The sequence below is a fragment of the Canis lupus genome, chromosome 10, assembly GCF_048164855.1.
Source record: "Canis lupus baileyi chromosome 10, mCanLup2.hap1, whole genome shotgun sequence".
In the NCBI taxonomy this organism is placed as follows: Eukaryota; Metazoa; Chordata; class Mammalia; order Carnivora; family Canidae; genus Canis; species Canis lupus.
This window is the reverse complement of record NC_132847.1, coordinates 72,414,393-72,426,844: the sequence shown is the minus strand read 5'-3', so window position 1 is coordinate 72,426,844 and position 12,452 is coordinate 72,414,393. Positions and strand designations below refer to the sequence as shown.

The following is a 12,452-nucleotide window of genomic DNA, read 5'->3' as shown; positions in this document are numbered from 1 at the left end:
CTGAAATTAATATAGAAGGACAAAGGAACTAGGAGAAGCAAAATTCCTTTTGATAAAGAAGAATAAAGTGGAAGAAATCAATCTACCCTATCTCTAGATGCATATAGCTATGGTGACCAAGACTGCAGTGTCAGTAGAAGGACAGACCTACAGATCAATGGACAGACTAGAAATCCAGAAATGACCTACACAGATAACCTCAGTTTGGTTTTTGTTTATTCGTTGGGGGGGATTTTTGTTGTTGTTGTTTTTACAAAGAGGTAAAAGCAATTTAATGGAGAAAAGGGAGCCTTTTCAACAAAGGGTGCTGGCACAATTGCACATTCCCAAGCAAGAAAACAAACCTCAGTGTAAGTCTCACACCTCATGCAAAAATTAACTCAAAATGTATCACAGAATTAATTGTGAAACATAAAGCCATAACACTTCTCGAAAAATACACACACACAAGGAGAAAAATCTTTGAGATTTGGGCTTGGCAAAATGTTCTTAGATTCTAAAAGTATGATCCATAAAAGAGAAAATGGTAACTTGGATTTCATCAAAATTAAAAACATTTGCTCTGTGAAAGCTCATTTGAAGAAGATGAGAAGACAAGTTACAAACTGGGAGAGAAAATATATTTGCAAGCCACATCTCTGACAAAAGTCTAATGTCTAGAATATGTAAAGAACTCTCAAAACTTCACAGTAAAAAAACCCAAATCATTCTATCGGAAAATGGGCAAAAGACATCAAGAGGCATCTCACTGAAAAGGATATACAGATGGAAATCGAGCACAGGAGGTATTCAGCATCACTAACTACTAGGGAAATTCAAATTAAAACCACAGTGAAAGTACTACTACGCACATATCAGGATGGCTAAAATCTATACGTCTATGTATCTATATGGACGACATCAAAAGCTGTCGAGGGTGAATCACACTCATTACTTGTGGGAATTTAAAATAGTACAGCCACTCTGGGAAACAGTTTGGCAGCTTCCTGAAAAATTTAAATATGCAACTATCCTATGACCCAGAAATTCTATTTCTTGGCTTTTTTTTTTTCAAAGACGTGAAACTTATATTTACATAAAAACTTGTATGCTGTTGTTCATAGCCACTGTTCATAAGAGCTAAGAACTGGAAACGACCCACATGTCCTTCAACAGGCGAATGGTTAAACACACGATGGTATGTCCATACGATGGAATACTACTGTGCAAGAAAAAGGAGCTAAATGTTGATCCATCTGGAGGCGTATGGAAAGGGTGCTGAGTGGGGAGTGGGGGGAGCCAATGCCCAAAGCTCACATACTATATGATTTTATTGATGCTATATTCCTGAAATGACAGAAATCCTATCATGCATTTTGAAGAATTCTATAACGTAAAGGAATGGAGAGCATGGTGGTTCCTGGGCATAAAGGAAAGGAGTCAGGCGAGAAGTAGGTGTGGTTTTAAAAGGGCAAACAAAGAATTTCTGCAGTGATGGAAATGCTCCGCATCTTGATTATCAATGTATATATCCCAGCTGTGATATTTCTTTTTTAGTTTTCCAAGATGTTTCCATTGGAGGAAAACTGGTCAAGAGGTACATGGGATTTCTCTATATCATATTATTTCTTATAACTGCATGCGAATTTACAATTATCTCAAAATTTTTTAAAATAGTAATTTTTTTTAAAGATTTCATTTATTCATGAGAGACACAGAGAGAGAGAGAGAGGCAGAGACACAGGCAGAGGGAGAAGCAGGCTCCGTGCAGGGGGCCCAACATGGGACTCGATCTTGGGACCCCGGGGTCATGCCCTGGGCTGAAGGCAGATGCTCCCCCACTGAGCTCCCCAGGTGTCCCTCTCCCCCTTTAAAGAAAGGAAACTAAAAAAAAAAAAAAAATAAAATAAAGAAAGGAAACTGAGGCCCAGCTGGGTTCAGGGACTTGTCCAGTTACCCCACGAGGCCAGTGAGCTAACGTGCCTGGACAGGGGTCCTGACCTTCCTCTTTCTCATATGGTGGCGTGTCTCCTATTTGCTCAGGGACACCTTCTCCTCGCCAAGGGGAAGGCTGCTCTGAGCAAGTCCTCTCTGCTCCATTACCTGCTCATCACTCACACTTGCAGGGTTTTTATTTTCTCTTTCAAATTATACTGCGCTTGTTTAACCTGTTACTAGTCCTCTGTCTGACAGGGACGTAATAGGCCTCATCCCTCACGCTAGACTCCTAGCTCCTTCCAATTACCCAGAGCCGCAGCTGCCACTTGTGGAGCGCCGTGCTGAGCATTTGACACATTTCGTTCACTGTATTAGTCATCGACGGCTGCATAACAAATTATCCCCAAATCGAGCTGCTGAACACTAAAAGGTTTTACTGTGTCGGATAATATTTGAAGGTTAGAGATTCAGGAGTTGGGTGGGGGGGATGGGGTAACTGGGGGACGGGCCCTGAGGAGGGCACTTGATGGGATACTCTATGTTGACAAATCAAATTTAAATTTAAAAAATGTAAAAAGCAATTATTAAAAAAAAAAAAGAAAGAAATTCAGGAGTGGCTTCAGCTGGGTGGGTCTGGCTACTGTGAGGCTGACTGGTCTGATTGGGGCTGGAGGCTCAGCTTCCACGCGGAGTCCTGGGCCGCCGGCAGGTCGGCTGGCTGTTGGCCGGGGGCTTCGGGTGCCTGCCCCACGTGACCCCCTCTAGTGCTGCTCATGCCACGGCAGCTGGATTTCACCACAGCAAGTGGAAGAGAGGGAGGGAGACAGAGGCAAGTCTTTTCTAATCTAATCTGGGAAGCGATGTACCATCGGTGCCACCATATGCTATTGGTCACGCAGCCTGCGCTGGTGCTGGTGGGAGGAGACGGCACGGGGTGCGAACGCCAGGAGGCGGGGGCCCTTGGGGAGCATCTTCTACGCGGGATACGACTCTGTTTACTCCTTACAGTGATCACATGGAGACAGATGAGGCTGAGTCGCTGGCAAGGGGTGCGGCGGCCGCTGAGAAGCGGAGTCTGGGTGCAGACCCCAAGTCAACACCCAGGCGCGCTGTCCTTCCTGCCGGGCACCCAGAGGCCTCACTCAGAGAGCAGCGAGTGGCCTCTGGGTTGCAGACACTGCGCTCGGCGTGCACAGCAGGAGGGGGACGAGGCAGGAAGGTCCTGAACTACCGGCTCAGCGTTTGGGTGGGGGAGACGGAGGACACGCAGTGAAATGATGGACCTAAAACGCAAGTCATCTGCTAGATCTAGGCTGCCCTCGCCCACCTGCAAGGACTCGGGGCGTCATGTCCACGCCGGATGAAGGGACGAGCATGTGGGGTGATTGGCAACCCCGCTTCAGCTGCTCAGAACAGCTCTCCCATGGTCGCAGACCAAATGCGAGTTTCATTCCAGCTCTGCCTGTCGTTGGCTGGGTTGTGTCAATCAAGGGCCTTCCCCTCCCTGAGCCTCAGTTTCCCACCTGTAAGTCATCCTCCAATTTGTCTTCAGCCGTAACGTGCTTCCATGTCAAGGGTAGTAAGTACGGTGGGCGGAGCCCCAAGCTGCGACCAGGGCCCTGCACCCTCTGCTCATGTGTCAGGGGGTTTGGGGTGATGGACATTCTTCTCCTCTCTGAGCCTCGATTTTAAAGTCAGGACGTTAGGTCAGCTCTGCATCCCTCTTGGCCCCGGTTCCCGAGCCAGGACCGACCGGGGAGTGGAGTGGGTTGCCCCAGTTGGGAGCTACGGAGCCAGAGGGCCTGGAGAGCGGCGTCTTCTGATCTATGAAATGGGACTTAAGGACACTGCCCCCTGAGCTGGTTCCGGTGGCCGCCGTACCAAACCACCGCAAACTGTGTGGCCTCAGATGCCGGGGCTGTACCCTCTCTCGGTTCCAGAGGGTGGAGGTCTGAAGTGATGATGTTGTCAGGGTCCTGCTCTCCTCACACCCCCTGCCCTGGGGGCTCCCTGGCTTCCTTCCATCTCCCTGGGGTTGTGGCCTTTGCTGACTTGGGGCCACACCGCTGAGGTCTCCGCCTGCCCGCACACGGCCTTCTCCTCTGTGCCTCTAGGACATTCAGGGCCACGTTTACATCCACCTTGATAATCCACGTGGGCCGCTTAATGCAAGAATTTGTTTAATCCCGTCTGCCAAAGCTTTTACCGTAGCAGGTGACATTCCCAGGCTTCAGGGCTCAGGACAGAAACGTATCTTGGGGAGACACATCGTCAGCCTCCCATGCTGCCTCATAGGTCTGCCCTAAGGGCCAGCCGAGTGAAAACAGTTAAGTGTTTAGGTCTTGCCTGGATTACGGAACCTGCATTCCATTCATTCATTCATTCATTCATTCATTCATTCATAATTGTTTAAAATTGTTATTGGAGTTCAATTTGCCAACATGTAGTCTAACACCCAGTGCTCATCCCGTCAAGTGCCCCCCTCAGTGCCCGTCACCCAGTCACCCCATCCCCCCGCCCGCCTCCCCTTCCACCACCCCTTTGTGTGCTCCCCAGAGTCAGGAGTCTCTCGTGGTTTGTCTCCCTCTCTGATTTTCCCCACTCAGGTCCCCGCCTTTCCCTTATAATCCCTTTCTTTATTTCTTATATTCCCCGTATGAGTGACACCATAGGATGATTGTCCTTCTCAGAACCTACTTTTTTAAAAGAACAAAAGTAGCAGAGAATCAGCAGCGGGTGGGAAGCACTCTGAGTGACTCCGAGCTGGGATGTATCCTGTCACCTGGTGAGAAGGTCAGTCATTCCTCCCAGCGCTCACCCCCGAGTCCCTGCGGACAGACACACCAGCCCCGAGGACCCGTAAGTGGCTCCCGAACGACCCCAGGAGCCGGTGCCCTCCTGTCCGACCATAGGTACTCCCAGACAAGCAGGGCCTTCCTCCGAGCTTGTATTAATATTTACAGCACTTCACTCACATGGAAAATTGATTTTTCTTTTTAAGCACAAAATGTGGCCGGTTTTATAACCTTTCTGCAGCTTGACAAAGGCCATTTATAACCTACTTTCTCCGTCACCCTCCCCGGCGCCAGTCTCAAATGTCTCGGAGGACTCTCGTGCATTTGTAATTATGGATTCTTCTTAGGCAAAATTTAATTTCCAGGAGGGTGACCTTTTGTTGTTGTTAGTGTTGTTGTTGTTATTGTGGTCTTTGTAAATAATTGATTTTTGCGTGTGTGTGTGTTATTGACGCCTCGCAGGATGGCGGCTTGGGGGAAGGGCCCGGGGAGCAGGGCGTGGGCGGGCAGGTGTACTGTGGGGGCACTTTAATCAGTGATGTCCAGTGATGGATGAGGAGGGCTGAGCTCTGGGTGTTCATCTCTGTGGACAGGAAATGCCAGCAGGGTGACTGAAATTAAAGCCCGGTACCTGGTTTTCAGTTCCAGATGCAGGAAACTTGGTACTGCTTCTCCGCCTGCCACACAGGGCGAGATGAGCTCGGCTCATCAAATGATGGAAAATAAATGGCCAGTTGTCCCTACGGCGTGGGATCTTCCATTGACGGGGCTCTTGGCAGATGCCAGGCAAGGCGATAAGAGCATTTATTTGACTGCGGCCACTCCCCTGGGATTCATTGGGGGTTTTAGGGCCCGGAGGGCTGCTGGTTTGGTTACCTGGAGAGAGGTGGCCATGGCCGGCCGAGGATCTGAAGCACCGGCAGAGGACCTCACCTCTTGGCGTAAGGGAGATTCCAGACGTGGTCCTTGTGGACAATGCATTTATTTACTTCAGCTGGGGAGGGATGATTTAGAGGCACCCCTCTGTTGGCCGTTAGGAGGATGGTGTGGAGGAGACCAGACTGCAGTTTGTGGGCTCCAGCTGTGGGCATCCCAGAGGAGGCCCCATTCAGGACCCCGGAGACAGGGATGGAGACGAAGGGGCACATTCAATACAGGAAGGGGGAGAACTCGTGGGACGGGTCCCACATTGCCGAATTCTGAAGTTAGGTGCACGCTCCCACCATCCAGTCTAAGCTTCGGCCAAACCCGTAGGTGCAGGTGCCGCGCCCCAGGAATAGGTAAGGAGGCTGAGGCCCGGTGTCGGTGAATCCCTGGCCCGGATGGCAGAGGGGGAAGAGGAAGAGCTGGGATGTAGATTCATATGGGCTGCAACTCTGTATCTGGCTGCCTGCCAGAGTGACGTATATATATTTTTGTACCCGCGGCAGACCCGACTGTGCTACAATAAGTAGGGGGCGATGGGAGCCCCGGCGATGCCCGTGGGATTGCAGCGTGCGGCCCGCGCCCCCGCGCTTCGCTGCCGGGACCTCCTTTGGTTCCCACGAGGCTGCTGAGATGCTGATGACAAAAGGCCCGTCCCCCAGGCAGGCACCTGAGGGTCCGAGTGGCCACAGGACGGTTCGCCGGCCCCATGGAACGGTCTCCGTGGTCCCCCGAGGCATGGCCCGTCCCAGAGGGTGGGGGGAGAGGGCGTGACAGTCGGTGCCCAGGCCCTGACCGCCCTGTTGCTCTCTCCCGAGCAGTGCCCCGAGGAGCTGAGGCCCATGAAGGACGGCTCGGGATGCTACGACCACTCCAAAGGGATCGACTGCTCCGACGGCTTCAACGGCGGCTGTGAGCAGCTGTGCCTGCAGCAGACGCTGCCTTTGCCCTACGACGCCACCTCCAGCACCATCTTCATGTTCTGCGGGTGAGTGTCGGCCGCTGAGGCCGCAGCAGGGGGACCCGGGGAAGGTCGGGAGCTGCGGGCGGGCCCCCGGAAGGGCCTCTCCCGCCCGCTCTTCCAGACAAGGCCACAGGACTGTCTTCTCTTGGGTAGAGGGACGAGGACAGGAAGAAGTAAAATAAGTCACTGGCGAAGACTCAGAATCAATGGGATCCGTGCCCAGGCTGAGTCCCGGGGCGGGGACTGTTTTGTGCTGGAGCCTCCTGCCCCTTCGGTGTCCCCTGGAGCCCCCAGCTAGGAGCCGGCACCTGGAAGGGGTTGTGGAGAAGCCAGCAGGTGCGTGCTGAGGCCAGGCTTCCAGCCTCGTTCATGCAGGACCTGGCGGGCGGTCAGGGACGGGCTGCCTGTGCCCTGGAGCCCTAAGTGAGAGGAGACCTGCCTGGGGGGGGCGGGGGGCAAGAAGGAAGCCCCATGGGCCATTGCTAGACCTCGGTGGGATGTAAAAATCCCTCAGAAACTGCAGGAAGGGCACGTTGGGAGCAGCTTGCAGAGCACCCCAGGGCAAGCCACTTGTCCTCCTCGGGCCACTCTGACCCCCTGTAAAATGACAACTTTGGACGGCGGCCCCACCATTTCGTCCTGTTTGCCTCGTTCCGAGCGCGGAGTTACCTCCGTCACAAGTGGCACCCCACACAGGACATTTTCTTCTCTCCGTCACTCTCCTTGTGGTGACATCTTCGTTTTTAAAAATCAGCTCATCCAAATAAAAATAATAATAATTATTTTTTTAAAAAATCAGCTCATCCCTTGACCTTCGGTGACTCGCACAGATGATCCGTGCTGCTCCTGCAGGAGCGTCGGTCCCCGAGATAGGCTCAGGGCTTTGCTCAGATGGAAAAACTGTGAGATTGAACGAGAACTTTTTCAGAACTACGGTATCTGGCACAAAAGGGTGGGGCCGCGTGTCGGAGTTTAATCCCAGTTTAACAGGAAATTAGTTTTACCCGCCTGGCTCTAGTCCTGGGCTCCTGAGTTTTCCTTCTGGGACGTGTTTTGGGGTCTCGCCCTCTTGCCCCGGTTACACTTGGGGCTGCAGGTGCCTCTGAGCAGCTGTCGGAGCAGCTTGCTGGAGGCCCGAGATATGTACCCGTAAAATAAATAAGAAATAAATTAGTGTATGCAGACCTGAATTTATAGCTGTCTCTCCTCCGCGTAAGTGACTGCAGGGCAGTGTTGAGTAAATTATGCATGGGCTTAGATCTGAGGCTTGAATACACAAGCAGCGGTGTTCTTATCATTATTTTTCTCCCTGTGCACTTGCGGTTGTGTGTGTGTGTGTGTGGGGTCCTTCTGTGGCAAACAACAACAGGACCGGTGGCAGCAGGGTCCCAGGAATGGGCTGGGCCGCCTCCCCTCCCCGCGCCCTGCAGGGGTCAGGCGGCGTCCGCAGACGTTGACCCTCCTTCGAGCTCCCCGGAGAACAGGCCTCCCAGGACACCCTGCTCTTCGGTTTCCTCGTCTCTAGACTTTTTAGTAATATTGACCTCAACGTAAAGATGGTCGTGAAGAATGCAAAGTGCTTACGGTTTATAAGTCCAATAAGGTTAAATCAGGTGCCCAAGGTCGCGGGGCTAGTACGGCTTGCTCACTGCCTCTCATGAAGTTTTGGAACACAGGTGAGGTTTGCTGGGGTGAGGTCCGGAGCGGACACCAGGAACGAATTCTTGAGGCATCTTGGGTGCAAAATGGTGGTTTTATTAAAGCCCGGGGCCAGGACCCGTGGGCAGGGAGAGCTGCTGCCCCGGGCCTGTGACGGGAGGCTGATGACGTGCCTGGGAGTCGGGAGGGGTTTGGGGATAGCTGCTCTCTAAGGGATTCTGGAAGCAAGGTTTCCAGAACCTTCCAGAAGGTTTCCCCCTTGTAGGGGGCTGGCTTGTTGGGAAAAGGTCACTTCCTACCGTCTAATAAAGCCTGAGTCATGAGCCCCTCAGATGTGTATCCGTGGGCCACGTGCTTGGGGGGGATGATCACCCACACATGTCTTGGGGGGTTAGAGATAAAGGAAATTTCTAAAGGAATTTTTTATATGTTAAAGTAGACTCACAGGGTCCTGGGGGTGGGGCTAAGATTGCCTTTTGTCCTGAGCCAAGTATGAGCATCGAGGCAGCTGAGTCTGTCCAGGAAGGTCCCTCTGCCTGTTTCAAGGGCTTGTCAACGTGCCACCCGCGCTCGGGCTTCGTCCTCAGCCAGCCCCGTGCTCCCCCATCACCTCCTGCCTGTGTGACCTTGAGCAAGTTCCTTACCATCCCTGTGCCTCCCTCTCCTCACCTGTGAAACAGGGATGGTGATAGCATCTCTGTGTGGAGTTGTCGTGAGGACTGAGATGCGTTACACCGCGGTGGGTGTGACTACCTGTACCTGTACCCCCCCACCCCCCGCCGAGCTCCCACACAGCACCTTTTGAAGTACAATTGAGACACAATATATCCGTCTTAGATGCACAACCTAGTGATTCGACATTATTCCGAGGTGCTCACCTCTGGGTGCAGTTACGACGTGTCAAAGCTATCACACCACTCTGGACTGTATTTGCTAAGTCATCCGTTCCCACCCCCTCCAACCCTTTCCTTATTGATAACTGACCTTTGTTCCCGCATCCCCCCCATCCCCCCTCCTGTCTCACCTGTCCCTCCGCCTCCCCTCCCTCCCCTCTGGCGACCACCTGTCTGCTCTTTGTATTCCTGTTTCTGTTTCATTTTGTGTGTTGTGATGTTTAGATCCCACAGAGGAGCGAAATCCTATGGTATTTTTCCTTCTCTGACCTCTCTCAAGAAGCATAACGCCCTCCGGGCCCATCCTGTTGTCACAAATGGCAGGACGGCATCCTGTTGGTACGGCTGGTGAGATCCCACTGCATCTCTACCCCGCGTCTTCTCTACCCATCCATCCCCGGATGGACACGGGGGCTGCTTCTGCGTCTTGGCTCTTGTAAATGGTGCTGCGACAGACATCGGGGCGCGTGCATCTTTCCCAATTAGTGTTTTTCGTTTCCTTCAGGTAAATACCCAGAAGTAGAAGTGCTGGATCTCACCGTGGTTCTATTTTTGATTTTTTTTTTTTTTTTTGAGGAACCTCCATACTGTTTTCCACAGTGGCTGCACCAATTTACGTTGCCACCAGCAGTGCACGGAGGCTCCCTTTCTCCCACATCCTCGCCAGCTCCTGCTATTTCCTGTCTTTTTGATACCAGCCTTTCTGACAGGTTTGAGGGGCTAGCTCATTGTGGTTTTGATTTGCATTTTTCTGATATTTAGTGATGTTGAACATCTTTTCACGTGTCTGGTGGCCTCTGGAAGGTCTTGTCAGAGATGGTGGCTCTTCAGGTCCTCTGGCCATTTTCTAATGGGGTTGTTTGTCTGTGTGTTGGGTGATGATGTACCGGGTATGGAGTCAGTATCCAAAGTATATGAAGAGCTCTGAAAATCTTAATTAAATAAGACTGAATGGGCACGGGGGTGTGCTGGGAGCTGTTGAAGCCCATCCAGATGCTGAGGAGCAGGACAGAAAAGACAGGAAAACCCCGGGTCTCCTAAAACCCACTGCAGTGTCAGGAGGACAGGACGTGTTTTGAAAATTGCCTATTAGGGATGCAAATGAGAAGTTACCCACACTTGTTAGAAGCACTATAAACAAAACAATGAAAGCCATTAGCAGGTACTTGTGAGAAAGTTGGTGGAGAGAAGCCGCAGGCCTTTGCTTTAAGCAAGGAAAACAAACCTGTGCTCAAGGACACCTTCCAGAGGTGCTCTGAGCTCCCTGACCTTTCTGAGCTTCCCCGCCCGCCCCGTGCAGGCTTAATAGAGTCGGTGCAGCTCTTAGGAGGTGTGTCCTACGTGCCCTGACCCTGCTAAGTGCTTTGATTACAATGTGATTCTCATAACAACTCTACAAGGGAGGGTCTATTAGGATCCCCCGTTATCACCAAGAAAACCAGGCACAGAGTGGCTCTGTGACTTGCCCAAGGTCACACAACTGCTAAATGGAGGCATTAGGGTTTCAACCCAGGCTGTGTGGCTCTAGTCTGTGTCATTCCTGGCCTTTGGCCACTTCTAGCTATGGAGCATTTTTTTTTTTTAAGACTTTATTTATTCATGAGACACACACACACACAGAGAGAGAGAGAGAGAGAGAGAGGCAGAGACACAGGCAGAGGGAGAAGCAAGCTCCATGCAGGGATCCGGATGCAGGAGGGACTCGATCCCAGGACCCCGGGATCACGCCCTGAGCCCAAGGCAGATGCTCATTCCCTGAGCTCCCCCAGGGGCCCCAAAAGGGTTGTATCCTTGCTGTTGTCAGGTTAAGGTTGCTTTTCCTTCTAGGAAGGCATTAACATTAAGATCCTTGGGAGCTTCCTGGAGGAATATTCATCAGTGGACTGCAAGTTGTAAGGACATTTAACCTTCTGGAAGCGAGGTTATTGATAAAAATGCTTTGTTCTGGAAAATTACTAAGACATTTGTGAACTGAGGGCGACACTTCTTGCAGGGTTGTGATGTCTGTAGGTGAACTGTTTGTGTTTCCCCTCCTAGCCTTCGGGCAGCCAGGAGAGCCTGCGGAGGCCACGCAGATCCCACGGGGGAGGACGTGGGCGTCCACTTCTGCTTTGTCCTCAGCTTGCCTTCCTTTCCCCTCATCACAGCCCGGAATTCCAGTTTATCCCAGGGGCATCTGGGCAAGCTTGCAGACTGGACCTCTTGCCAGCTGCCCTGATCGTCAGCCCCTAGTCAGGCCAAGGTCCGCACGACTGCGTAAAGTATCTGGCCCTGGCGTCACCCCCTGCTCCTGCCCCCCCAGCCTGAGCTTCTCTCTGTGGTTGCCCCATGGCTCTTTGGACCTACCTGTCTTCCCCTGTGGTCCTCATCACACTGCGGACGCCTCATGGCCGGCGACGAGGCCTCAGTCATCTGTGGACATCCTTTGTCACTCCGCTTTGGTTGTGATACGGGAGGGCTTGGTTCTTGTCTCACGGAGTCAAAGAATGAATCTCACAGACACAGGAGTGAGCAAAGGGATAGAAGTTTATTAAGATACAGAGAGAGCTCCCGGGAGTGAGAGGGGGACCACCGAGGGCTTGAGGGTTGGTCTTTTATTGAGAGCCTCACCAGGAGACCTAAATCCTTTTAACATTATCTACTGGCATCACCACTGAGTAAGGACTGGTGGTAACATCTTTAATGGCTTGCTTCTTCTTTGGGGTCTGGTTATTGTCCGTTGGTCACAGATGAGTGTCATAACAAGACGCGCTCCCCCCACACCCAGGGCAGGGTGCTCTGGCTTCTTCCTTTATCTCTGGTTACCTTACACCTCTGTATTTTTGGGATTTTCGTGGGCCTGCTTCTGTGGCCCTCCACCTAGCCCGTTTGTCCTTCACTCAGTTGTCCCCAGAACTGCTTCAAAACTGCAATTGTCGAATTAAAGAATTCATCTCCCTAGGATTTGTTGTGCTTACTCTGTGCCTGGTCCTTTGTGGGGACTTGAGTACAAGTCCTTGCCCACCAGGGACAGAGGGGACACTGAGGATAGGCGGCTGAGCCTCACCTGGCCCGATTGATGTTGATGGAGCACAGGCGGCCTCATGGCAGAGAAAAGCAGGTGAATTTGAGAGAAGTGGAGAAGGTCATTGGAAACTGAGCAGAAGCATTCAGAACGAATCTTACAGGTGAGGGAGCAGCGTCCCCCCCACCTCTGTAGGTTACCTAGCAACCAAGTTTGTATCATTTGTAGAGTGTGTGTATAATGGATTCCGTGCATTCTTTGGTGAGAACTTAGTATTATCCACATAAACCCAACGT

At 51.9% G+C, this 12,452-nt stretch overlaps 1 protein-coding gene across 6 annotated transcripts in view; it reads left to right on the top strand.

Moving 5' to 3' along the window:
- Positions 1–12,452, top strand: part of ASTN2 (astrotactin 2) — an 851,085-nt gene that overhangs the window by 523,867 nt on the left and 314,766 nt on the right. For all 6 annotated transcript variants that reach the window (XM_072842536.1, XM_072842535.1, XM_072842534.1 and 3 more), the window contains one exon: positions 6,458–6,624. In XM_072842536.1, the coding sequence (XP_072698637.1) occupies positions 6,458–6,624 (167 nt within the window). The remainder of the gene's footprint in view (positions 1–6,457; positions 6,625–12,452) is intronic.